Source organism: Primulina eburnea, chromosome 11 (assembly GCF_022965805.1).
Source record: "Primulina eburnea isolate SZY01 chromosome 11, ASM2296580v1, whole genome shotgun sequence".
Lineage (NCBI taxonomy): Eukaryota > Viridiplantae > Streptophyta > Magnoliopsida > Lamiales > Gesneriaceae > Primulina > Primulina eburnea.
The window spans coordinates 41,519,986-41,544,913 of record NC_133111.1 but is presented as its reverse complement, the minus strand read 5'-3'; the positions used below and the strand labels follow the sequence as shown (position 1 = coordinate 41,544,913).

General features: G+C 33.5%; 3 protein-coding genes and 1 pseudogene across 3 annotated transcripts; 1 reads left to right on the top strand and 3 right to left on the bottom strand.

Moving 5' to 3' along the window:
* Positions 1–1,033: 1,033 nt before the first annotated feature.
* LOC140806173 (B3 domain-containing protein Os01g0234100-like) lies at positions 1,034–5,041 on the top strand (annotated as a pseudogene).
* Positions 5,042–10,203: 5,162 nt separating this feature from the next.
* LOC140805639 (protein FAR1-RELATED SEQUENCE 5-like) lies at positions 10,204–13,283 on the bottom strand. Its single transcript, XM_073161898.1, has 5 exons — positions 12,828–13,283; positions 10,709–11,908; positions 10,456–10,601; positions 10,301–10,387; positions 10,204–10,224 (listed from the first exon to the last, which is right to left on the bottom strand). Exons 2-5 carry the CDS (start codon positions 11,892–11,894, stop codon positions 10,204–10,206), a joined length of 1,440 nt encoding a protein of 479 aa, XP_073017999.1. The 5' UTR covers positions 11,895–11,908; positions 12,828–13,283.
* On the bottom strand, positions 11,939–12,926 carry LOC140805638 (protein FAR1-RELATED SEQUENCE 5-like). The gene is made up of 2 exons (XM_073161897.1): positions 12,108–12,926; positions 11,939–11,992 (listed from the first exon to the last, which is right to left on the bottom strand). The coding sequence occupies exons 1-2, from the start codon at positions 12,924–12,926 to the stop codon at positions 11,939–11,941; spliced, it is 873 nt and encodes a 290-aa protein (XP_073017998.1).
* Positions 13,284–18,408: 5,125 nt separating the features above from the next.
* On the bottom strand, positions 18,409–21,024 carry LOC140806172 (heat shock factor protein HSF24-like). The gene is made up of 2 exons (XM_073162677.1): positions 20,406–21,024; positions 18,409–19,287 (listed from the first exon to the last, which is right to left on the bottom strand). Exons 1-2 carry the CDS (start codon positions 20,607–20,609, stop codon positions 18,619–18,621), a joined length of 873 nt encoding a protein of 290 aa, XP_073018778.1. The 5' UTR covers positions 20,610–21,024; the 3' UTR covers positions 18,409–18,618.
* Between the last annotated feature and the right edge of the window lie 3,904 nt (positions 21,025–24,928).

Here is a 24,928-nt window from a genome sequence, read left to right as displayed (position 1 = left end):
AACTATGGTACGTCAAGCTGTTGATGTGGTGCCATTTGATCTTGGTGGGTAGTTGAGTTGTAAAAATTGGAAAGTCATATCTTGACGATTAAATATGTTTATGTCGGAGCCAGAGCCAAAGACAAGGAAATAATGAGATTGATAATTAAGTTAATATGAGACAACACCAGAGATGAGACACGCTATTTCTCGGACTCATGGACCTAACTGTCCGACCCTTGACACCCATGTCAGCCTGTCACTTAGTTTACAATTTTGCGATTGTCATAAGTAAAAGAAAAAGTTGCATCTTGATTAACAGTTGTACATTCTGACCTATTGTTAAACGGATGATCCTAACACCGTTTATACGGCAAACAATTTTTTCGTGCCCTTTTTGAACATACTTGTATACATGCTTCTCAAGGATGCCATTGAGAAATGCATAGGGGATATCCATTTGATGTATTGTTAACTGTTTTTAAGCAAACAAAGCAATGATCTAGTCACGCAACAAGTGCAAATACCTTATCCCCAACGATTAATCAGACAAAAAAGCGAATATTTTAGTTCTAAAAAAAAAATAAGTAAAAATACCTCGAAATAATCAATCTCCATGCTTTTGCTTGTAACTTTTGATCACTAATCGAGCTTCGAACGTATCGATTCCTATGAAGCCATTTCACACTAATGTACTTCTCTACTTCACGGTAGATCACTGCTCAACTCCAAAACATATTCCAAAATCCACACACTGGAAGAGAAGTTCTAAAATAATTGGATGATTATCTAACAAAATTTAAGAATTACTGATCATGAAAAGTTACTCAATCCAATATAAGTGATATCATTATTTTGTACAGATGGTGTAAAATTTAAAATTTCCAATGATTCTCGTTATAGTTATCCATATAATACCGAATCTGCCTACATTCCAAACCAATGGGACACCCCATTAAAGATGGATGAAAGCATGTTATCATTGTTACATGACAAATTTTTTTTTGCCAAAATCACAGTAATTCAGTACTAACGTGAGTAAAATATAATGCACGTTACATATGAAGATTTCTACAAATATTCACATAGATGAAATGATTTTTTTTCAAGGAATATGATTACCAAAGTATGGAAATTTATTTGACAGGTTTCCAAAAATCGGGGCAATTTTTGTGTTTCTCGTCCCGTCAGAAAAAACCCGGAAACTGAAGCGGCTTTAGCTTCGTTGTTCGCACGCCAGCCCGTAAATCCAGGGCCCTGAATCAGATTTCTGAGATTCTTTCGATTTTTCTTCGGTTTTTCTTTAATTCCCGGTCGCTGTTTTTCTTGATCTTTTCCTCACGGGGGTAAAGGCAGAGTCTTGTTGGGTGTAAAAGTTCTCTAGACTGGCTTTATTTTTTAGAAATGAGGCTGAAGATAGTCCACCAAAATCAAGAGAACCTGGGCAGGGAAGAAATGGCGATGAAGAAGGAATCAGTTGAGACGGATGATCAAATGGAGGAAACCCAGATGAATCCTGCACCGGAGGATGCGTCAATGAAGGAGAATTCGACGGTTCTGGAGGTTTCTCCAATTACTGCTGCTTGCCCTATGCCTCGTCTCTGTGAGTTTTCTTGGCCTGGAATTCGTGAATTTGATGGCTTTATTGGTAGTGTTACTGAACTGATATCAGATCTGGTTTGTTGTTGTTAGGGTAAGAGGAAGCGGAAGCCTAAAGAGCAGTTGATGGACGAGTTTTCGCTGCTTATCTCGAGCAATGAAGAAGAAGAAGAAGGCGTCTTTTCCCAAATCAAAATTTGTGAGACATCGTTTATTTCTTCGTTTCTTCAACCAGAGATTTTTCTTTTTCTTTTCTTTTTTTGCAGTTCAGTGTTACACAAACAGTACGCAAGCCTTCTTTTTGGTGTTTGTGTGCCAAAGGGTTTGGTTTACATTCAGCAAGGCTTTTTGAGTTTTGTGAATCCAAAGATGATCCAACTTGATCCCCAATTGGTTTGAGTCCATCATGGCTCCGAAAATAAGGAGTCCAGCGAAAAGAAAAATAAACACTGCGTCTATTTATTCCTTCCTGTCCAGCGACAGCAGTTTTATTGACTAGTTCTTGCATATTAAGATGATTTTTGTTCAGTGTTGCTTCAATATCATCTCGGGGCATGTTAATCCATGGTTAAACCTTCATTATTGCCAAAAAAATGGACACCAGTTTTGCATGACATGACAGGATTTGGACCTGCATTGAAGGGCCACCAAGTGACCTTTTTCCATATATATTGACAGAAATGTATTTGGATGTGCATCTACCTTGGTTATTTTTTCGAACTTGTACGCGCTCAGAATTAAGATTTTTTTAGTATTTGTTGCATGCTGGTTCTAGCTTATTATGGACTGTAGTCATAGCTTTGACAGGTTTCTTGGAAGTCCTGTGTCAGTGTAATACCTGCCCTTCAGTTGCAGGAGAAGTGTGAATCACTTCATAACAAAACAAAATGAACTTTTCTGCCAACTTGTATTAAGTATTTGAAACGAATATGTATGCAAATTAATTACTAGCAGAGATGACAAGTAGAGTCGCAATTGAACGGGCCTACTGATATGAGATAGGTAAAGACTACAGACAAGGATGTCACTCCCTGATCTTAAGGGTATGTCCGGTAGAGACTCTACCAAATGAATTCCGCACCTTTATGTCTTGGCTTTATACAGGACTGAGTGGTAGCCGATTTACCAAAAAATATAATCGATAGTTACGGTGCAACTTGAATCTTTTAAATCATACAACAATACGAGCGCCACATTTCAATTGCTCTTCTAGTAGAGATAATTATTGTAAACAACAATCTTACTATCAATAATTGTACTCTCTGCAATCAATGAGAATCGAACCCGTGACCTTGACTCTTATACTTGTCGTAGGACCGAGGGTTTATTGATTTACCAAAATTTAAAACTGGTGGTAATGATGCAAATCAAATCTTTTAAACTGTACAGCAGCACAAACGTCACGTTCGATTGTTCTCGGGCAATCATTGCACCCAACACTTTACAATTGTAATTTTATATTTCTTTTATAAATCTTATCACATCCTTCCTACAAAATGATAGTGGAGAAGGGGTATCACAGCGGATATCATGAGCTGTTTGTTCTTTAAAATGTTCTAGCTTTGGTCACATTCTCCCCAATGGTGTAACACATCTGAAAATTTAGATATTAGCCAGCCAGTATGCCATAGGTTTTGAATTAAATGCATCCTTTTAAGAAGCATTGGTGTATAAAATTGTCAATACATTTTCATGGTTTGATTTTCTTTAAAAAAAAATCTTCAGATGGATGAAAATCTATTGTTTCAGTGATATTTACAATTAACATATGGGTGTAAAAATGCATTAGCAGGGGACACTTGATGATGGAGGGACATTAACGAGGTCTATTCCATTGAAGTCACCCCCCATGATTCGAGCAGAGGAGGTTCAGTTGAGTTTGGGCAATGACCGGCCTAGCTTTTTGAAAGTCTTAGTTAGATCACATGTTGGAAGTTGTTTCTGGATGGTATTATGTTGTTTAGAATGATGTTATCATCCCTTCTAACATTTTCTTGACTGGACTGAGTCGATTAAAATTTTGACGTCCGCGCAATTTCCTTTTGTCTGCAGGGTCTTCCTGTGCCCTTTTGCAAGCTACATTTACCAGCTGAGGATGCTACAGTTAATCTTGAGAACGAAACTGGCGAAGTGTTTGGAATGAAATATATTGCACATAAGACGGGACTAAGTGCCGGATGGAGGAAGTTTGTAGCTGGGAACAAATTGCTAGAAGGGGACGTTCTGATCTTCCAATTAATCGGACCTTGCAAATTTAAGGTGATATTATTTCATATTTCTGCTAATAATATGCGTTTAATGTAAATGCCACTCCGTTTAGATGCAATTCGCCTTTGGAACATTTGGTTCATCTAATATTATGTGCTGATTCTGTAGGTGTACATTATAAGGGCAAATGATTTGACTGAGGTGGATGGTGCGCTTAGCCTTCTTACTTTGGAATCTCAAACCAAGCAAAGTGATGCAGGTTAGTTTTGCGCGTCTATTTCTTGTTCCTGTTCGATTAAAATATAAAACTGTGGCATTTGCAGTTGTTTAGCTTCGGATACACATGATCTTTTCCAGTTTTAAATCTGAAACTACTCTGCAGATGGAAAACTGGGTGCGCATGGCAAAAAGAAAAGGCGACCAAAATCTCTTCCATTAGTTGTTTTCCAGAAACCGAATCAGAAGGAAGGCTCGTCAGTGCCACCACTTGGACAGCCGGAGGAGCATTCAGGAATCGATAGTGATGAGGTTGCCTCAGAAGTTTTGGAGGATTCCAAGTTCTCAGGATTTGCATTGCGTTTTAAAGATGTTAAAAGTTTCGAGGAATTTCACATCATGATAAATGGAGTGTGCATCGACCCTGAGCTCCAGAAAATACTCGTCGAAAATACTACGAGCTATGCTGTAGCAAGAATATGTTTCTTCATGATCATCTGCTCCCAGGGCTCTCCAGCAAGTTAGTGGCTGGTATGATTTTCGAAGCTGTCAACACTGCAGATGCTATAAGAGCTTGTAAACTCACCACCCCAAAAAAGGAATTTGAAGTGTGGGAAAAATCATTGAAGTCTTTTGAACTTTTGGGATTAAAAGTCGAGTTCTTACGAGCTCGTCTTCGTCGACTGCAAAGTCTTTCCTTCTACACAGAAGACGCCTTCCAGACAAAAAGGTATTTGGATGTTAAAACAGAGCGTAGCCGCGTTGAAATTGAGATTCGAAACCTTGAAGAGAAGCTTCTTGAACTTGAAGACCTATCTGCAAAATATGATGGTGACATAGAGAACCTAAAGACTAAAGCCGAGAGCTATGTTATGAATTTCCAAGACGAGGCTAACGGTAAATGGTAGCATTTCCTTGGATATTTCCAGGGGAAAAAGGTGGTTGTTTATCATGCTAGAGTCTCATCATGTTTAGAAGATATTGGGGTTATTTTTGTTTTGTTTTTTTTGGAGTTTTGAGCAAATATATATTTTTTCCTTTAAAATTATTTTTAAATGCTATATTTTTTTCAGATTCCATACAATGATAAATACGAATAATTTAAGCTCGATCGATTAAGATGGATTAATATTTATTTTAAACATCTATACTAAACAAAATTAACTTGAGAATAATAGACATAGTTGGATCAAAGGAGTACAAAGAATGACGAGGGAAACAGACAGTACTTCAATTTTTGAAGAAAAAAATCAGATAGTACTTTTAAAATTTCCATATTCCTTAATTTTTCTGTGAAATAATAAACCCCATTTGCACTTTCTGCGTCTCATATTTATTATTAATAATTTATTCAATTTGTTTTTTTATTATTAATTGGTTCTGCACACGCATTTGTTTTCTGTGACATCAGTTTTGTGTTGACTGTTGACTTAGTACATTATTTCAAATAGCAGATTCAATTATGAGAAATACAATTTATGTACAAACAGTTTTAACTTTAATTCCATTGATTTATTTCGAAAACTTTTAAATTATAAGGTAGTTTCGAAGTATTATTAAAAATTATCAAATAAAAGAACAAATTAATTTGATAAAAAGGGAACTATATAATATAAGAAATATAAATATTTAAAAGATATTTGTGTGCATTCACCTTGACAAGATTAAGAAGATGGAAAGTGAAGCAAATTAAATTACATTATAAAAAGAGAGATAGAGAGAGTGCATACTAACTTTCGACCACCAAAAAAATTTCCATCTACATTTCCAAAGTAATAAAAAGTTTAATCCTCCATAGCTCCAAGTCGTGTCATTTTGCTAATTTATTCACTCAGTTCATCAGAATCCTGAAATTAAAAAGAAATAAAATTTAAAAAAAAAAAACAGAGCAGAATTTGAATCAGAATTAAACAAGGGCAACACAAAACAAAAATATTTTGATATATATTTTAAAAATCACCAAAAAAAAAACCATTTCTCACATTCTTCACACATTCACGAAAGTTCCATTTTTTTCCATACAATATTTACTTTTAACTCAGCTTTTCATCATCCAAAGAACAGATTTTTTAATAAAAAAAGGTGTTTTCTTTAGACATTGTGACGCCAATTTGTGAACATGAAACGGCACAGAAAGGAGACGTTGAATTTTCCTCCTTCCCATGGATTTAAAAAAAAAAAAAATGGAAGACGTTTTCTTAAACATTCCCAAATTTGTTTCCAAGTACAACCTGTGAATTCTAGCTGCATTGTTCATCTTCATGCAAACCAAGCGTCTTTTCAACAGACACTTCAGCCTTGTCAGAAGATTTCTTGGACCCGACGTGAGATTTCTTCAGCCCCAGAAAACCCTTCCACCTTGTCGGATTCTTCAGCGGCCGCAGCGAGAAATCTTCATTGTTTTCTTCAATCTGAAGCTCATCCCTGAGAGTCGTCGTCTTGTTGCCGCCGCCGCAGTTCTCTTTGAACGGAAGTAGCCTCCCCTTGAAGAAGAGCTCATCAGCGCTCATCATAGAGTGATTGCTCACAGAGAACTCGAAATCCGAGGAAACAGGCGCATCCCTGTATGCAGCAGCAGGTCTCATGTGGGATTGGCCGAGGCGGGGATGGGATTGAGAATGGGATGATGATTCAAGAAAATCATTGGAGAAGGAGATTCTTGGGCTCATTGGAGGAGGATTACTCATCCCTTTGTGGTGCTGATCTGGGTTTTGGTTATACATCTCCAAACATGCCATGAAGCGCTCAAACAACAGCATGAGGTGGGAATTCAAATAGCGAAAGAATTGAATTTTCCTACTCTCTCTCTAATAAATTTTACACAGGGGGTCCCTCTACCACTGTTGCAGTGTACAAGATAATGTTTTGTATTTATATCAGATAGGGGGGACCTTTTCTTTCTGGTACAATCTCTGTTGTTTTTGTTCTATGTGTCGAAATCTTGGCCACAAGAAATGGGTTCGATTAGTTTTGTTGGGTTGAATCCAAATGATGTAATTATGGGTCAAAAGAATGAGCAAATTCAAGTTTTAATGGATGAGTGGACATGTTGTCTAGATTCAAGATGTGAATGTTTTTGTCAAAACATTGGTCATTTGGACATTCACTGAAGAATCCTGTCACCAAATCTTTGGAGAGAATCAATCAATACATACCCCTTCCTTTCCATACATTTTTGTTAACAATATTGATAAGGATTGAAGAGATAAAAGGAGGTCTCGGGTGCATCACATGATATATATATATATATATATAGTGTGTGTGTGTGTGTGTGTGTGTGTGTGTGTGTGTGTGTGTGTGAGAGTTGTAGAAGTGATGACAAAATTAAATTATGAGGACAGATGATTAAATGATGAATGAATTGATGTTTGATTGAAAAAAAAAGATGCCGAGTACTAGATTTGGAGGGGAGTCACAGTTTCCCCTTTGCTGGCAAATGCAACCAACTACAGTTGTTTTCTTTTTGAATTCATATTTTTGGTTCATTGGCTTTCTGAATAGGTGGATGGTGACATACTTTGACCAGTTTTTGGCAAAGTTTGTTTCAATTTTTTTAACATCTATTTGCATGTATAATCATATATGGGCCTGGTTAAGATGTTTCTGGCTTTGTTTGTGATATTTATGTGTGTGTGTGTGTGTTTTTTTTTAAAAAATGTGTCGGATAATGAAGTTTTTAAAATGTAGCTTGTTGGGTAAGAAATCATATTTTTATTTACTTTTAAAAATCATAAAAAATCGCAAATCCATATGTATTATTAAATATTCATCTTTAAATGTATAATTGAGATATTGTTCCAAAAATAGCTTGAAATTTCTTGATTCATAGGCTTCATTTCAAAGTTTAACAGCTCCATTAACTCCGTTATTTCATATTTACGAGCATTTAAATCATTTTTAGAGCTCTTGAAACGAGTTAGATCTATCGATCAGAAGTATTATGTATAACATATGGGTCGAGCTGACGCTATCTTGCCCTGCCAAATTTAGCACCCCCGTAAACTCTGTTTCATGACCAACATTAAAGGTTTTCCTTTCAAAGAAATCGTAAAGGAATATGGAGATCACTTAATTTTTCAATTAATATATAGTTGAAATAGTACCACCCGTATAAATATCCTAGTTAGTGTTACATAATTTCTTTTCCGAATTTCTAAATCTTTATTGTCTCTTTCATTCAATTTCCTTCAATTTAATTTTAAAATGAAAAAAAAAAAACACCGTAGAATTAATTGAGGCCCTATTTCGATTATTTTTCTTTCCATTAATTATGATAAGTTAAAAGCACCCCTCAACTTTTACCATATATATTTTTTGTCAAACATGCATCCTAAAGTATATACCTATATATATAAGAAAAAACTTGTGTGAGCGTAGGACAACATGGGCAAAGCTGGGCTTATGCCCAGCAGATTTTTTTTATATTTTAAGTCTAGGTGTACATGTTTAAAGCCCACTTCATAAAAAAATTTTAAAAAATGCATTGAATTTTAAAGTCCAATTAATGTTTAAAGCCCAATTTAAATGTGTAATTAAATGTGTAGATTTAAAGCCCAATTCAAAGGGTTATTAGGTGTAGATTGTAAACCATTATTGGGTTCATTCGATTATACATGTACAGGCACTGCCTGAATCCATTCAGGCAGCGACACGTGGCATTTTTCCTTGTTTTTTATTTTTAAACAAAAAAGACACAAAAAGATAAATAAGAGACAGGAGTCATTAACTATGGTTAGGTTTGGCCCATTAATTGAATTTTTCGGTTTACCATCCACTGCCACCTGGAATTACATATTAATTTTCTTGACAATAAAAATACCTTTTTATGTAAATTAAGTAAATTTCAATTATTGTTTCGTTTTTAGATCTCGTATTGCAAATTTTGTAGATCCCTCCTTGTCTCCTTCCAAACTTTTCCCCCATTTTTTCTCCTCACAAATAGTCGATCGTTGCCGTCGCCGTCGCCGCAGCCGCCGACTCCATCGCCGATTCCACTGTCACGCCGACTCAATCAAATGAAACAAACATATCCTGAATCCGAATGATAAGCTTTGAGAACTCATTAAGTCTCTCACTTATCTTATATCATATGATGAGCATAGCCGACCCTTTATTGCTGAGAACAAATTTTTCATTCTTATGCATGATAAACTCTTGTTTGCCCATCTACTTGACAAACAGAATCCATGTTTACTTGAACGGTTACAAACTTAAGTCTTCCCCCTTTTTGGATATTGTCCGATCCAATTGAGACAGCACATAACTTATGTACTGCTCTCACACCCCTTTGAATTGGATTTGACTTGCAACATCCACAATGTCCAGCAAGAGGGCAAAGGCAGCATCAGTGTCATTGAATTTAAAATTCAAGCTCAGCAGACAGTCATAAAACTGCCGATATTGGAGGATCAAAGTGACTGGAACTGAATCAATATAATTCTTCCATTTAACTCGTCTCTCATGCCATTCATTTCATGGATCCGAGAAATAATAATAACAGGGAAAACCTTTCGCATAAAAATTGAGCGAGATGATCCCTTACTAGATTAAGTAATATACCACCATGAATAATAAGAAATGAAGTCTAGCCGAACATAAATACTCCAAAAATTCAATAATATTTTCAATCACAATATAATTATCAAGCTGGGAATCCCAGTTCTTTCCTTAATTCCGTAGCTGCACATTTATAAAAATCTGAAAATCATGTAATTTCAGTCATCTTCCATTCAATCCACTCGGCCACTTTTTCCAACCAAAAAAAAGAAGTAAAAAAAAAAGGAAAAGAAAGGATTTGCATACATGTTTCTGCTATTCACCCCTCAAAAAAAGAAGAAGTTATATTAGCATTCCACATATCATGTTTTCATTGACATGCTGTTGAAGAACAATTGAATTCAAATAGAGCTGACGTCTCTTCCAAAAATTTGCATTCCACGAATATGAAATAAGAAAAGGAGATTTGTGACCACAATTTCTGATATACGAATAATCAAATATTTTGTCAAACAACAGACAATAAGGAACAACAGATTCCCATAGTTATTTAATGCAAGGTTCCCTGCCATTATAAAATCCCTAAACAACAGACAATAAGGAACAATTGTAAAACAAAAGGCAATCTCTGATGTCCTTTAAAACTCGGCTACGACTTTGGATTCTTTTCAAACTCTTTGCTTTTGGATTCCCCCCAATCTTCATTCAATTCTCATCACCAAATCCCTAAACAACGTATATTTAATTTAATCAAATATAAATTTGTAAAAAATACCTATTTGATTTATACAACAGTCCTTACTTGATGTCTTTGTGATGTAGGAGGAGCCTCAAACGGATAAGATGGAAAATTCATTTGAGAAGCTTCAAAAAAATTAGTATAACCTACCTGCATTTTAAATATCAAAAAATATGTAATACAAATATGCATATAATTATGGAAAAAAACAAAGTTACCGTTTGACTTGAATATTGCACTTGGTCATTGTGCCCAGATACAGATGGAAAATGCGGGGATGCAAACTGATTTTGCGATTGTGATTGTATGAAGTTTATTTCCCGTGTTCTGTTGCCATCTTCTGAACATTGCCCCTTTTTTTTTGCTGTTATTTCATGTAGCACGTTCAAACCAATATAAACACCAACTAGTAGATAAAGTGTGTAATATGATCATGTAGATGAATAAAATGAATTGTATACAAATACTTACTTGAGATTTCAGCTTTTCCTTTCCTTTTACCTTTTCTTCTTTTGCTCGTATGATCCCAGTGTCGTGTAATATTTGCATTTGTAATCCATTTCGCTTTTGCAGTAAGAGGGTTACGAATGCATACTTCGCCTATTTGATCATCACTCGGATCATCATCACACTGCTCGTTTATACTCAAATTCTGCACAAGGTTGGAGATTTCATCTTTTGTGGTGTCAACCAATGTATATAATGTTTTTCTCGCACACTCATAGGGTTTGCTCAATTGACTTAGATCATATACCGATCTCATTATTTGGTTGACAAATTCCATCTGAGATACATGAGCACCACCATCACCACCACTGCCACTTTCTTGCAAATCGGTGCTAACTCGACTTTTTATATTCTTCATCCATCTCCGCAAAATATAGCACTTGGGTATAACAGTGACATCCATGCAATTAAACACCATCAAAACATGTTTACACAAAATCCCCATTGTCTCAAACTTACAACAACTGCACTTTATTTCATGACTTTGCTTATTGAACACCACATGCCTAAACATTGAGTTTTCATCATGAGATTTTATTTTGATCTGAATCCAATTCCAATCATTGCCAAAACAGGCTGGTGGTTCAAGAGATTTACAATTCAAAGAATTCACCAATTCAATTTCAAATAACTGATAAATAGAAATTGTATAAACTTCAGCAGCATGAATCAACAAAGGATGGTTTTTCAAAATCTGTGGAGGCTTACCGTGACGACAACGAGTATCCTCTGTCTTCTCTTTCGACCGCCAATTTTTCTGAATCTTTGTGTAATTAAGCACAAATTCATACAAAGAACTCATCTTATTGCTTGTTTTTTTTAAAACCATATTCGTGACTTCGCTCCTCGAAGTAGCCAATAGTCCCGCACTGAACTTCCCATTACTAAAAGCAGTCGCCCATTTTTTCCTGATTCTGTACATCCCATTCAACCACTTATGACCATCCAAATTATATGTATCAGTCATGTATTTCCATGTTGCCTCAAATTCATATTCAGATTCACAACAATTCATACATTTATACCACAACTTCTTGAAATTTGAATCACCATTTAAACTACCAAAGTGTGAAGGAGCATTCTGATTTATATGCCACTGACATAACCGTTGATGTGAATCTGGGAAAACCGTTTCAATGGCATTCATCATGGCTTGACATTGATCTGAAAAGATAGTTTGCGGTTGCTTTCCATTCATAGAATCAAGAAATGTTGTAAACAACCATTCAAAAGAGCTTTCGGTCTCATCTGACATAAATGCCAAGCCAAACATAACATTTTGCATATGGTGATTGATACAAACAAATGGAGCACAAATCAAATTGTACTTATTTGTTTTGTAGGTTGTATCAATTGACAATACATCACCAAAAAATTCATAATCAACAGCACATCTATAATACCTAAAGAAAATGTTCATCACTCTATCGTCATCATCCAACTGAACATTCCAGTAAAAGTAATTCTCCTTATTCGCCTTATCTATAAAATATTTAATAAGCGCAGTGGCATCTCCATTCTCAACTTTTGTATGTTTTTTCAGTCGACTCATATGATCATATGCATCCTTTCTGATAAAACCTAAATTTTCTATCCCACATGCTTCATGTTCCATAAAATAAACAGCATTGGAGACAGATATTCCAGCATTTACCATGGCTTCTAAAGTCGATTTTTTTGCATGTGATATATTGCGTGCCGATCTTAACAAGTGATTTTGATCAGATGCAAACATTTCATGGTTATGCTCCTCCACAAATCTACTCACCTGCCATCCACTTTCTTTTTCCTTTGTGATCTTCAATTTCGCTTTACAGTTAGTTCTAGTGATCAACTTTTGATAAACTAGAATCCTTTTACTAGAATTTCTTTCGTCTTTTGAACCTTCACATGAACAGATAAATTCTTTGGACTGAAGTTCATTAGTATGAGAAAAACATCGTTGGTCACCCTTCCTCACACTAAAACCTTTGGCATGTGCATATTGACAATACAATAAATAGGCATCTTCCACACTATTCACAACCGTACCCACTAGTAGTTTACTCTTCAAAACATCAACAACCGAATTTTCATTTTGTACCTCGAAGTTTTCAACCACGTGTTGTTCAGTCTGCTCGTCATCTTCTTGATCGTAGTTTCCGTCCAACTCCTCAAGTGAAATTGGCTCGTTATCTTCCATATTCCAACTATGCAATCTGAAAAAACAAAAGAAAATAAAAAATAATGAATAATACCAGTTATTTATACAACGAACGATTTCAATATGACAAAACATTGCAACCACTTCTAAAAAATCATCTACTACATCTTCTCAATGCCTTAAATATGCAGTCCCAAAATAAATATGGCTTGATTCGAAAATGAAAATTGTGCTTCAATGGTTGTTTTTAATCTTGCACATCCCTCAAATAAATAAGCAGGAACATGAAACATATAATCAATCATGACAAATATTATATTGCATTGTCATAATATGGCTTGATGTGGAAAATCTGATTCCACCGAGAAGACTTGATATTTACCTAATCAATGAACATCATGGGAAGGTGGAAATACAAGTTTGAATTGCTCACAAATCATGACTCTCCCAATGTATAATTCGAATAAAATTCTCAGAACCATGTTACCAAAACAATCCTTTTACCTAATATAATTGTTATAGGAAAATCGAGAAAATCCAAAACCAAAATCACCAAATTATTAAATTTTATTTATGTATGTAAAATTAATTACACGAGAAAAATGAATTTATAGGAGAATCAACATAAAATCACCAAATTATTAAATTTTATTTATGTATGTAATACAAAGAATCGGAATGCCATGAACATTGATATGTAAAAAAAACTCACCAGCAGACTTTCGTTTCGTTGAGGAAGTTCACCAGCAGACTTTGCCAGCAGAGTTTCGTTGAGGAAGCGGTGTCATGGAGGTGAAATTTTGAATTACTGAAATTTTGAAACAGGGTAGTCTTTTGTGGTACTTACGTGGGAACCGAAAAATTCAATTAATGGGCCAAACCTAACCATAGTTAATGACTCCTGTCTCTTATTTATCTTTTTGTGTCTTTTTTGTTTAAAAATAAAAAACAAGAAAAATGCCACGTGTCGCTGCCTGAATGGATTCAGGCAGTGCCTGTACATGTATAATCGAATGAACCCCATTATTGGGAAGAAAAAAACAGCCGCTCAGACGAGAAAGCTTGGAAAAAATTGAAGAAACAAAATTTCTTCTAGGTTTGTATTCCAAATTTATTCTTATCAATAATATAGATCATGATTTGTAAATATTATGTTAATATGATGATTGATGCTTCAACTTTTGTTGTTCTCTATCAAATGGGAAACCTACTGTTGCGTAGTTTTATTTAGATTGGTGTGAAGTATTCAGAAAACTAGCCCCAGAAGTACACAAAGTGGAACAAGAGTACAAGTTGTGAAGTGAACATTGAGGATTTTAACTTTCTAAGGTTGAAAGTGAACATTGAGGATTTTAAGATTTCTAATATTTAGGATTGAAAATGTGTAAATAGTGAAATAAGTATCTATTTTTTATTTGTTCAAAGAAGAAAAATTTGTGAAGTTTTTATCTTTATATTAAAAATCCACATAATTTAAGTTGAATTATGCTGAAATTTTAAAATTAAACTATTATGATTAAAAACTACAGTATGTATCTTTAACTTCTTTTTTATTTCTATTATACGAAGTTCAAATTAATATTTAAAAATATTCTGCCCACCTGAAAAAATAATTCTGGCTACGCCACTGTGTGTGAGACGGTTTCACGGACCGTATTTGTTAGACGAATTTTTTATTTGAATCATCCATGAAAAAGTATATATATTTTATATTAAGAGTATTACTTTTTATTATGAATATCGATAGGGTTAACCCGTCTCATAAATTAAGATCCGTGAAACGGCCTCATATGAGACCTACTCATAATAATATATATATATATATATATATATATATATATATATATATATATATATCCTAATTATTCGGATTTTTTTAAAGGAAAAAAATATATTAAAATTGTGGTGTCCTTTTGAGAGTTGAGAGGTCATTGTTGTTTGTACTTTTTAAGAAAAATCAGAGAGTGCGCGTTAATGCGTTACTACTGTGTCACTGCCAAAACAGAACTTTGAAAAGCTGGCCTACTACCTCAGTTGACCGAAACTTTGACTTTTTTGTGTCCGTCGCCCACGTTATTAATGTGCATATATTTTATGCTAAAAAAGTGCATATATAAATCTTTATTTTAGAATATATATATATATATAGTGGAATAAATGTTGATCTATTACTGATGATTGTTTTATTGATTTATCATCTTTATATTATACAATTTCTCATTGATCGAATATAGCTGATATAATCATTTGTGAAATAAGTTTCAAGTACGCGAAAGCCGCAAAAATATATAAAGCCATACGTATTGTTTTCAATTCGAACCTAGCTTTATTTAATTTAGATTTTTAGTTAAATTTATATTTTTGTTGGGATTATGTTTCTGCGATTGATACTATATATGTTTTCGTTTATAGCTTCAAAAGGCTGTGCCGGAATGGAGCTTTAGCTTTGCTAGGTGGGTTTACTCCTAGTTCATTCCCCCACGCGTGCCGTTGAAGCTGAACTCGATGTATATCGGAAATTTTTTACTAATGACTTGACCTGCAGACGCCATTGGATTCAAATTTTGTTAGTGGGAAGACGATAAGCAAGTCCGCGCGGTCCAGAATCTTTCCAGTTCGTTTCTAGCTAGCAGTAGCCTGCCGATTTCCTCTCCGAGTTCTTAATTTTCATGATGACTCAAACAAGCACCTGACAACGATTTAAGAAAACTTTCAGGAGGATTACGAAGCAAAATTTTGACAATATCCCGAGCCTCGCTCGATATTGTTCTGAAGTAAATAAAGAAAGAAAGCAATTGCCCCCTCCGGAATTCTTTGAAAGCAAATATGAAGATAGAATGGTTTCTTGGTCTTAGAACGTTTGCATGGATAGATTTACCTTCAAGAATTGTACAACAAGCAGGTAACACATTCAGCAAGGTTACATAATTTGGTCTGTGACCTTTCTTCATCATATGAACAAACAATTCCAAAGTCTCCTTCTGTAAGTTATGATATCTATAGCCAGTCAAATTAGCATTCCAAGAAACCGCATTTCTAGTATGCATATCTTGAAGAGTAACCTTCCTGCACCAAGCTGTCCACAGTTTTATTTTCATTATTTTTCTAGAAAATCAGTTAAGCCAAGTAAAAAAATTATTATTTTCAAAATGGTTTAAGATTTATTAAATTCAAATTTATATTAGAATTTTTAAATAAAACTTATAATTTTAAAGTTATTTTTAGTTTTGTTAATACCGCTATTTTCAATATTTCTGATATTAACATTGTTAATTTATTTAACATTATTTATTGTTATTTGTATTATTAATATTATTATTCTTAGTTTATTACTCAATAATAATCATAATTAATTTGATTTTTTTATTCTGTCTAGAATAGTATTTTAATAAAATAATGTCTAGTTTATTTAATTAAATAATTAAAAATTAATTCAAGAACTTTTAAATTTATGAAATAATTTAAAAGCCCTCGTTTAACTTTCAAGGTTAGGTTTCCCTTCACGCAAAAACTTATGCGAGATGATCTCACGGGTAGTATTTTGTGAGAGGGATATCTTATTTAGGTTATCAATGAAAAAATAGTTCTTTTTATGCTAAGAGTATTAATTTTTATTGTGAATATAAGTACGATTAACCCATATCACAGATAAAGATTCGTGAGACCGTATCATAAGAGACCTACTAGAGAATACCCGGCCTGCTTTATTGTAATTTTTATTTTTTTTTAATATTTAGCAAACACAATATTGTCTATATTATTATTTTTAAAAACCTAAGGATATATATGCATATAAAGAGTTGGTCTCATGTGAGACCGTCTCATGGATCTTAATCTGTGAGACGGGTCAACCCTACCCATATTCACAATAAAAAGTAATACTTTTTCATGGATGACCCAAATATGAGATACGTCTCACAAATACGATATGTGAGACCATCTAGCACAAGTTTTTGCCGCATATAAAAGACCAAATAAATATATATTACCAAAAGTACCCCTAGCTTAGCTAATAAGAGAACTACAAGAAATGAAAATGGCGAATCAAATTCTATTTTATATTTATTATTTAAATTATCTCTAATCAACCCAAAGTCAATTACTTTAATTTTCTATTGAATCAAAATAAATTAACCATCTTAAAATGCAAACTAAATGTAATAATTATAATCCGGGCACACACGGGCCACGGCTTGTATGCTACGGCTTCTTAAATCAAAGAAGGAAAAAAAAGTCTAAAGTCGATATTTGATCAACTTTGTCCATTCGTTAAACGATTACGATAACTTAAAATTCATTTTAAATAAGATTTCAAATTGAAACAAGATTTTAAATTCCGAGACTCGCGATTGTAACAATCACCTCTCGTCTCAATAAAATAATAATAATGAGTAGGTCTCATGTGAGACCGTCTCACGGATCACAATTCGTGAGACGGGTCAACCCTACCCATATCCACGATAAAAAGTAATACTCTTAGCATAAAAAGTAATACTTTTTCATGGATTATCCAAATAAAGATCCGTCTCACAAAATACGATCCGTAAGACCGTCTCACACAAGTTTTTGCCAATAATAATAACCTTTAGGAATACAGATTAGACTATAATTAGTCCAATCGATCACAAAAATTATACAATGCTCATTCACGTGTTGAACCAAAATGGGTCGAGAAATTTTAAAATATACCAAATGGACAGCAAATATTAAATCAAAACATAAAGTCAAATCTTAATTTCATTTAAAAACATAAAGTCAATATTTGAGCATGACAACTTGCTAAATTGTCAAATACTCAAATTCAAAGCCGTCTTGCATTTAAAATTTAATAGGACATCATTTTAATAGAGAGAGACTTGACATCGTTTTAAAACCCTTCCTACTTCTAGCCTTTATTCAACATAAAAAAATGTGTAAATTCGGTTGTGTTTGGATCAAGAGTATACGATCTCACGAATCTTTATCTGTGAGACGAGTCAACCCTACCGATATTCACAAAAAAATAATACTTTTAGCATAAAAAATAATACTCTTTCATGGATGAACCAAATAAGAGATCTGTCTCATAAAATACGATTCGTGATATCGTCTCACACAAGTTTTTACCTCAGATCAATATGCGTGGTTCATGATTTCAAATTTTTTTAATATAAAATTCAAATGAATTTAAAATATATTCTACATCAAAACATTTTCAATAATGATTATGAGTGAATTTAAAAAATACAGAAAAACTTTTGTGAAACCATATGATGATCAATCTTCTGAGATTGATCTTCAATCCGATACTACACATTAAAAAATATTAATTTTTATATCAAAAATATTATTCCAAAAATATATCAAACCAAAAAAAATCCAAAATAAGTTTTATTAGAGATAATTTTTCAAATATTTTCTTGAATAAAATCACTCGACTCAAATATATTGCATTTGTTATGATACAATATTGTAACATAAATGTTTTGGGAGGTATAATAAAATGTTTTTGGGAGGTATAAAATGGATTGAAAATAAAGATATCCAGACATACATATATGAAACAATTTTTTTAAAATAAAGGAAAAAAATTAATATTGTGTCGTCTTTTATATAATTAAACAACAGAGATGGAAGATTCATTTGCTTTAATCTCCCATTTTGCTTATACAATAATATGAATTTATTTTGTTACCGACCCAATGTGACAACCTAAAACCATTGTCCTTTATTTAGCAAACAGCACGTGGCGCTAGATGAGCGGTCTGTTACAGACCTTCTCGCTACTGTCAGGTGAAGCTGAGATCCTCACCCATGGAACCATACGTTTCATTTCTTTCATTTTGGGACCTGAAAAATCAATATTCCCATCACGACCCCTCTTTTTTTTAACCACTACCCCAAACAGTTTCATACTACTACCTTTTTCGTCATCATCACTATCTAAACTTTGCCCACCACCCACCACACCACCGTCTCCGCCGCCGAATCCGGCCGTAGCCCCGTACCCAAGCTTCATAATGCGTTGGATTTTCTCCGGCGACACATTCAGCCGCCGAGTCAAGTAAGCAATCAATTCATCGCACTGTTTCTTGGTCCGCGTCAGCTCGGAGCTCAGCGTGTGATTATCTTTTCGCAGCTTTTCATTCTCATCCGATAAATCAGCCGCGAGCTGAGCCGAAGCCTGTGTTCCCAGCGAGCTGGGATTCTTGGAGTTCGGAGATGAAGTGGAGGTTGATCCTAGATCTTCGCCGGAGATTGCCGGTGAAGTTTGGTTATCGGCGGCTGTTGCCTTCCCGCCGGCTGAATTTTGTGAAGAAGTTAATTTCCGGCGTTGGATTCCGGTCAATAGTACTCTTTCTCCTCGCTTGAAGTTCTCGTTGGCGAATTCCCATTTGTCTGGAACAGTTTTTCGAAAACCCTGCACCAATAATTCCGATCACGCGCTGTATAATTGACACACAATCAAGAAAAAGAATCCATGGATGGTCGATTTCTCGGTAAATAACCGATAAATCAGAATTTAATTATATTTTTTTATGTTTTAACTCGAAACTGATATCTCTCTGTTAATAAATCTTTATATTGGACGAATGATACATAAAATTATTCTAAAATCAACTGTAAACTTCGAGTAAATCCAAACACAACTACTTTTCAGCTCATTCCGTTGCAAGTTAAAAACTCCAAATATTTTAGAGAGAAGAACATGTTTCTTTTGACATGTTTATCACGATACGCTATTTTTATAAAAATTGATACGTGACACTAATTAATAAACGTTTTTTTTCAGAAAAAATGAATTTAAAGGAAGGGGAAATAACATTTTGGCAAAAATTTATGTGAGACGGTCTCACGGATCATATCTGTGAGACGGATCTCATATTTGGATCACCCAGGAAAAAGTATTACTTTTTATGATAAGAGTATTACTTTTTATTGTGAATATGGATAGGGTTGACCCGTCTCACAGGTTATGATCCGTGAGACGATTTCACATGAGACTCACCCTAAAATTTTTCATATAAGATTCGATAATATTTTTTGTTTAAAAAATGGAGACTTCATTTTAATTATTCATATGAATAAAACCATCAGCACACGATAAAAAAAGAGTTGGTCTAATATTAGAATGTTTCACGGATCTTAATCTGTGAGACGAGTCAATTCTACCGATATTCACGATAAAAAATAATACTCATAAAAAAGTAATAATTTTTCATAGACGACTCAAATAAGAAACTCTCTCACGTATATTACCCGTGAAACCGTCTCGCACAAAATTTTGTCATTAAAAAATCAAATCTCTTATGAAGAAATCTTTATAATACATTGGATAAGTTTGCCCTCAACTGTTTTTGTACCGTACTAATCACACATGAAACTCTACAAACCAATTTTAATTTGATCAAAAATTTGATGCAAACTATTTTCAAAATAAAATAATGAACTACAATCAAAATTGACAAATATACTAGACGAAAATTGGAATTAAAAACCAAACGGCAATCGACAACATGTGATGAAGAAGAAACTTACATATGTATTCAGCTGGCGAACGAAGCTGGAGAAATTGTTGTGCTTGAAGTAATTGGGCAACAAATCCTTGGCAAACTCCGCTGTTTTCCACACAACGAACGTCGTCCCACTCTCGTTCCACGATATCACGTCGTTCGTCTCCGGGTCATCCACCAGCTCGTAAGTCTTCGTCAAGAACGGCGCCGGAACCGACCTCAGCGCCATCGATGACGACTCAGACCCAACCCGAACTATTAAATCTCTCAATATATATATTAATATATATATATTAACAATCGGGAACAAAAAAGAAATTAACGGGTTTTTCTAAATCAATTAGCAACTAAAAAGCAATAGGGCGGTGAGGAATTCCCAGCCCCAGCAATAGAATCCGAACCCAGAACGGACGAGATCGTGTTTCGAGATTTTAGCAGCTAATTCCATCAGGTAACTCTTGCTGTTTTGGCGATGATCTGATGATCCGACAGAAGGGGAAATCCACCATAACTTCTTGGAGAAATTATGGGTCTGAGAATTCTTGGAGAAAGGGGATTGCGGGGAATTTAAATAATGGAAGACAAAGGGAAAAAAACTGGGACAGTCTACCTGAGGGTTCTAGAAAAACATGGAAACAGCACGCATTTTGGTACGCCTTTTTCAAACGTTTCAAACAAACAACCAATCCAAGAATTAATCTTAAATGCTGAGGTAAAAATTTGTGTGAGACGATCTCACGAGTCGTATTTTGTGAGAGAATAATGGTAAAAATATTTTTTTTATTGTAGATATCGGTAGGATTGACCCGTCTAACAGATAAAAATTCGTGAGACCGTCTCACAAAATACCTACTCTTTTAGTAATCAACTCTTTCCTTTGAAAAATCAAAATTTTATTTTCTGAAAAAAAGTAGGTAAAGAAAACATAATTCCTTTCTTATTCACGAGTCGAAGAGTCATCTCAAAAAGTTGCCTGTGACAAGATGTTACATAAATTTTTGTGTATAATATAATTTTTTGTTAAATATTTAAAAAAAATAAGTGATCCACCACCGATCATTAGAAGTTTTTTTAAATAAACTCAAACAAAAAACAAACCATCAAATAAATATTACGAAATATCATAAAGTAAAAGTGTTGAATAAGAATATTTTAATTTAGTCATAAGGAAATTTTGTTCTCGAAGATTAAACACTATAATTATCTTAGGAGTGGGTCTCATGTGAGACCGTCTCACGGATATTAATATGTGAGACGGGTCAATCCCACCCATATTCACAATAAAAAATAATACTCTTAGCATAAAAAATTATACTTTTTCATGGATAACCTAAATAAGAGATCCGTCTCACAAATTTGACCCGTGAGACCGTCTCACACAAATTTTTGCCTTATCCCTTAGTAGTGTTGGTGCAACAATTAATTAATGGGTAGACCTGAAATGGTGGGTTTTGTAAAATAAGACGTGCGCGTGACATATAAGTTCTTGAATTTTGATTTTCACCTTACGATTTCAATTTCCTTTCCATTTCCCATTATTTGTGGGGATTGCCGCCATTCCTTTGGTCAAGAAAGCTACATGTTTTTAACAAGTTGGTCGGCATCACCAATTATTTTCTTATTAATAATTATGACAATAAGACTATGTATTCAAGAATATGCAATCTTAATCCAATATTCACGTCTCCCCCACTGCCTAAACTGGTATGCAAATATTAATTTTTTTGTGCTCAAGAGCCGGTTCTGATTCCGAATGCCGGAACCGGTACCACCAGATACTACGAACAACTTAGCACTCTTCTGACCATTTAACGGTGAACGACACAATGTATAGAGATCGCTGATCTATTTATGTCATTTTCTATTCGATCCCAGCACCGAATCGCCAGGATTTCGAGGTCAAAACAAGACACTCAAGACTCAATTTTGACACTCAAGAGATTAGAGATGGGTGGATTGTTGAAGCTCGTGATCTCGATAAGTTAATGGAAAGATTAATCTACACATCTCAACCAATGAGCATATGAGCTCATCCCATTTTTTTTTATCATCTATAAATACTCATATAAGTCAATACATTTCTGGTATTGTTTGGTTCGTTATATTATTTATCTATATTTTTATCCACATTTTTATCCAATCTAATCTCATGTTTGATGCACCATATTATTTATTCATCTACCGATCATTTATCTTACATCAATCAAATCATTGAATTGAAATTACAATAATATACTTAATAAATAATATTATAATATTTTATTAATATTTTTAAAAAGACAAAACAGTAATACCACATTATCTCAAATTTAAGTAAATTAATCAATCAAATCAAATATTATATTAACTATCATTTTATTATTAAAAATATTACATATCTCTATATTATTTGTCTCGTACTACGAACCAAACAGTATTTTAATTTTGGTATTTTGACTCCTCATTGATCTCATTACATATTTTTGGTTATATGATGATCCTTGACTGGAATATCTTTTTTTAAAAAAATTGGACATTATTTTACTACTTAATTTCTTCTTGCAGGCTCATTCTATACTACACCGAGATATAGATTAACTCGATTCAATTTTTATACAAGATATTCATATAATCATATGATCATCTGAATTAAAATAAAAATATAAAGTTCATAAGTAAGTTTTTGTTTGAATTTAAACGTTCACGCTATGAAAAATTACCAACAACTCATGTCTTATGAGAATTTTGTATATCAGCAATACCCGACACGGAGTTTGAATCAGCATCCCACATGCAATAACCTATTTTTTAATCGCATAATGTGAAGTTTTGACCAATACAATGACACAAATTAACACGATTGTAGTAAAAGTTTGATTATGGATAATAACTTTTGATCCACCGATGTTGACTTTATTCCTCTAGATACACGTACAAAATGAATCGATGGGACCATCTTTTATAAAAATCGAACAAAGTGGCTCTTGCCTCTTGTTATATATGCTTAAAACGTTAATTATATTTTCGGTTCTTCCTAAGGCCGAGTTTAACTAAATGAGTTTAATCCCATGAAAATTTTATTGGCCTAAGTTTGATCTGATATTAAAATAAAATAGAGTAGGTCTCTTGTGAGACGGTTTCACGAATCTTTATCTGTGAGACGAGTCAATCTTACTGATATTCAAGATAAAAAGTAATATTTTTTCATGGATTACCCAAATAAGAGTATCTGTCTAACAAAATATGACCCGTAAGAACGTCTCACACAAATTTTTGTCGATAAAATATTATACCTTATAATAATAACTACTATTCAAGTATAAAATTATTGTTTTCCATTTTTGTAATTTTTAACTCTTTTCTTATTCAATAAATATTTTGATAATTAATTGACTATGATGCACATACTCTACACAGAACTAACTGAAACAAACAGAACTAACTGAATTCGTTTCATTACATAAAATAGATGAGCTAGATTGTCAATTGTCTACCTTGTCATGCATAATTTAACAAATAGAGTTGTCAAAACCGACTAAGCTCGTCTGTCCATGACAGAAAGAACAATGTCAATTTGCCTTCTCCATACTTTGAATAAGCTGATATTCAACATAAAGATTTGTGTTTTGTCGATTTAAATTTCTATATAGGATTAATAAAATGTTATATTCAAAGTTTTCCATGCAAAATTAATTAATGAGGCGCCTAATGAAGTTTTAAGACCCATATACTTGTCAAACACACTCTTAGTTATTGGAGTAGTCATTATATCTAATCTATACGCTTTTATTGAATTCTATACGTAGTTAATGTAGTCGCTAATTTAGAGACCGATTAATCGTACAGGTCTCTCATATTTAGCGACCAAGATTATTGATACCAACCAAATCAGTCGATAATCGGTCTCTATTTTACTTTAGAGACCAAATATAGATCGATTTTTTGGTCTCTAATCCGTGTTTTTCTTTTAGTGCTAGCTAGAGCACTAACCTCCTCCTACTCTTGATAGCTTCATTATAAGTTTATTGGGTCTGAAGATATCTATCTTCTTATTTATGTCATTATTAAGGAAGAATAATTTGACAGAGAAACAAATAGATTGTTTATATATACATATATGTATATATACATATATGATATATATATATATATATATATATATATATATATATATATATATATATATATATATATATATATATATATAAAACTATTGATGGAAGTTCGGATGAATTAATGACAGCAAGAAGTGTCCAAAGTAAACACCAGTAATAATTCATATTTATAAGCAACTTGCCTTCACCATTTAAAACCAATTTTCTAAAAGTTTAGATCCTTCGTGAGAACAAAACGCTGTACAATATGGAATTTGGAACTAGTCAGTTTATTAAAAATTATAATTAGTGGACAATGATATCCAAACAACTCCAACTCTTAATTTGTACAAATCAGAAGTATCAAGTTTTGATCGTTCTTCCAATATAAACAATTATCACTTCTCAACATGTATCATAATAATCAAAACGTGTATTTTTGTTTTAAAATATAATATTTTTTGTAAAATAAGTG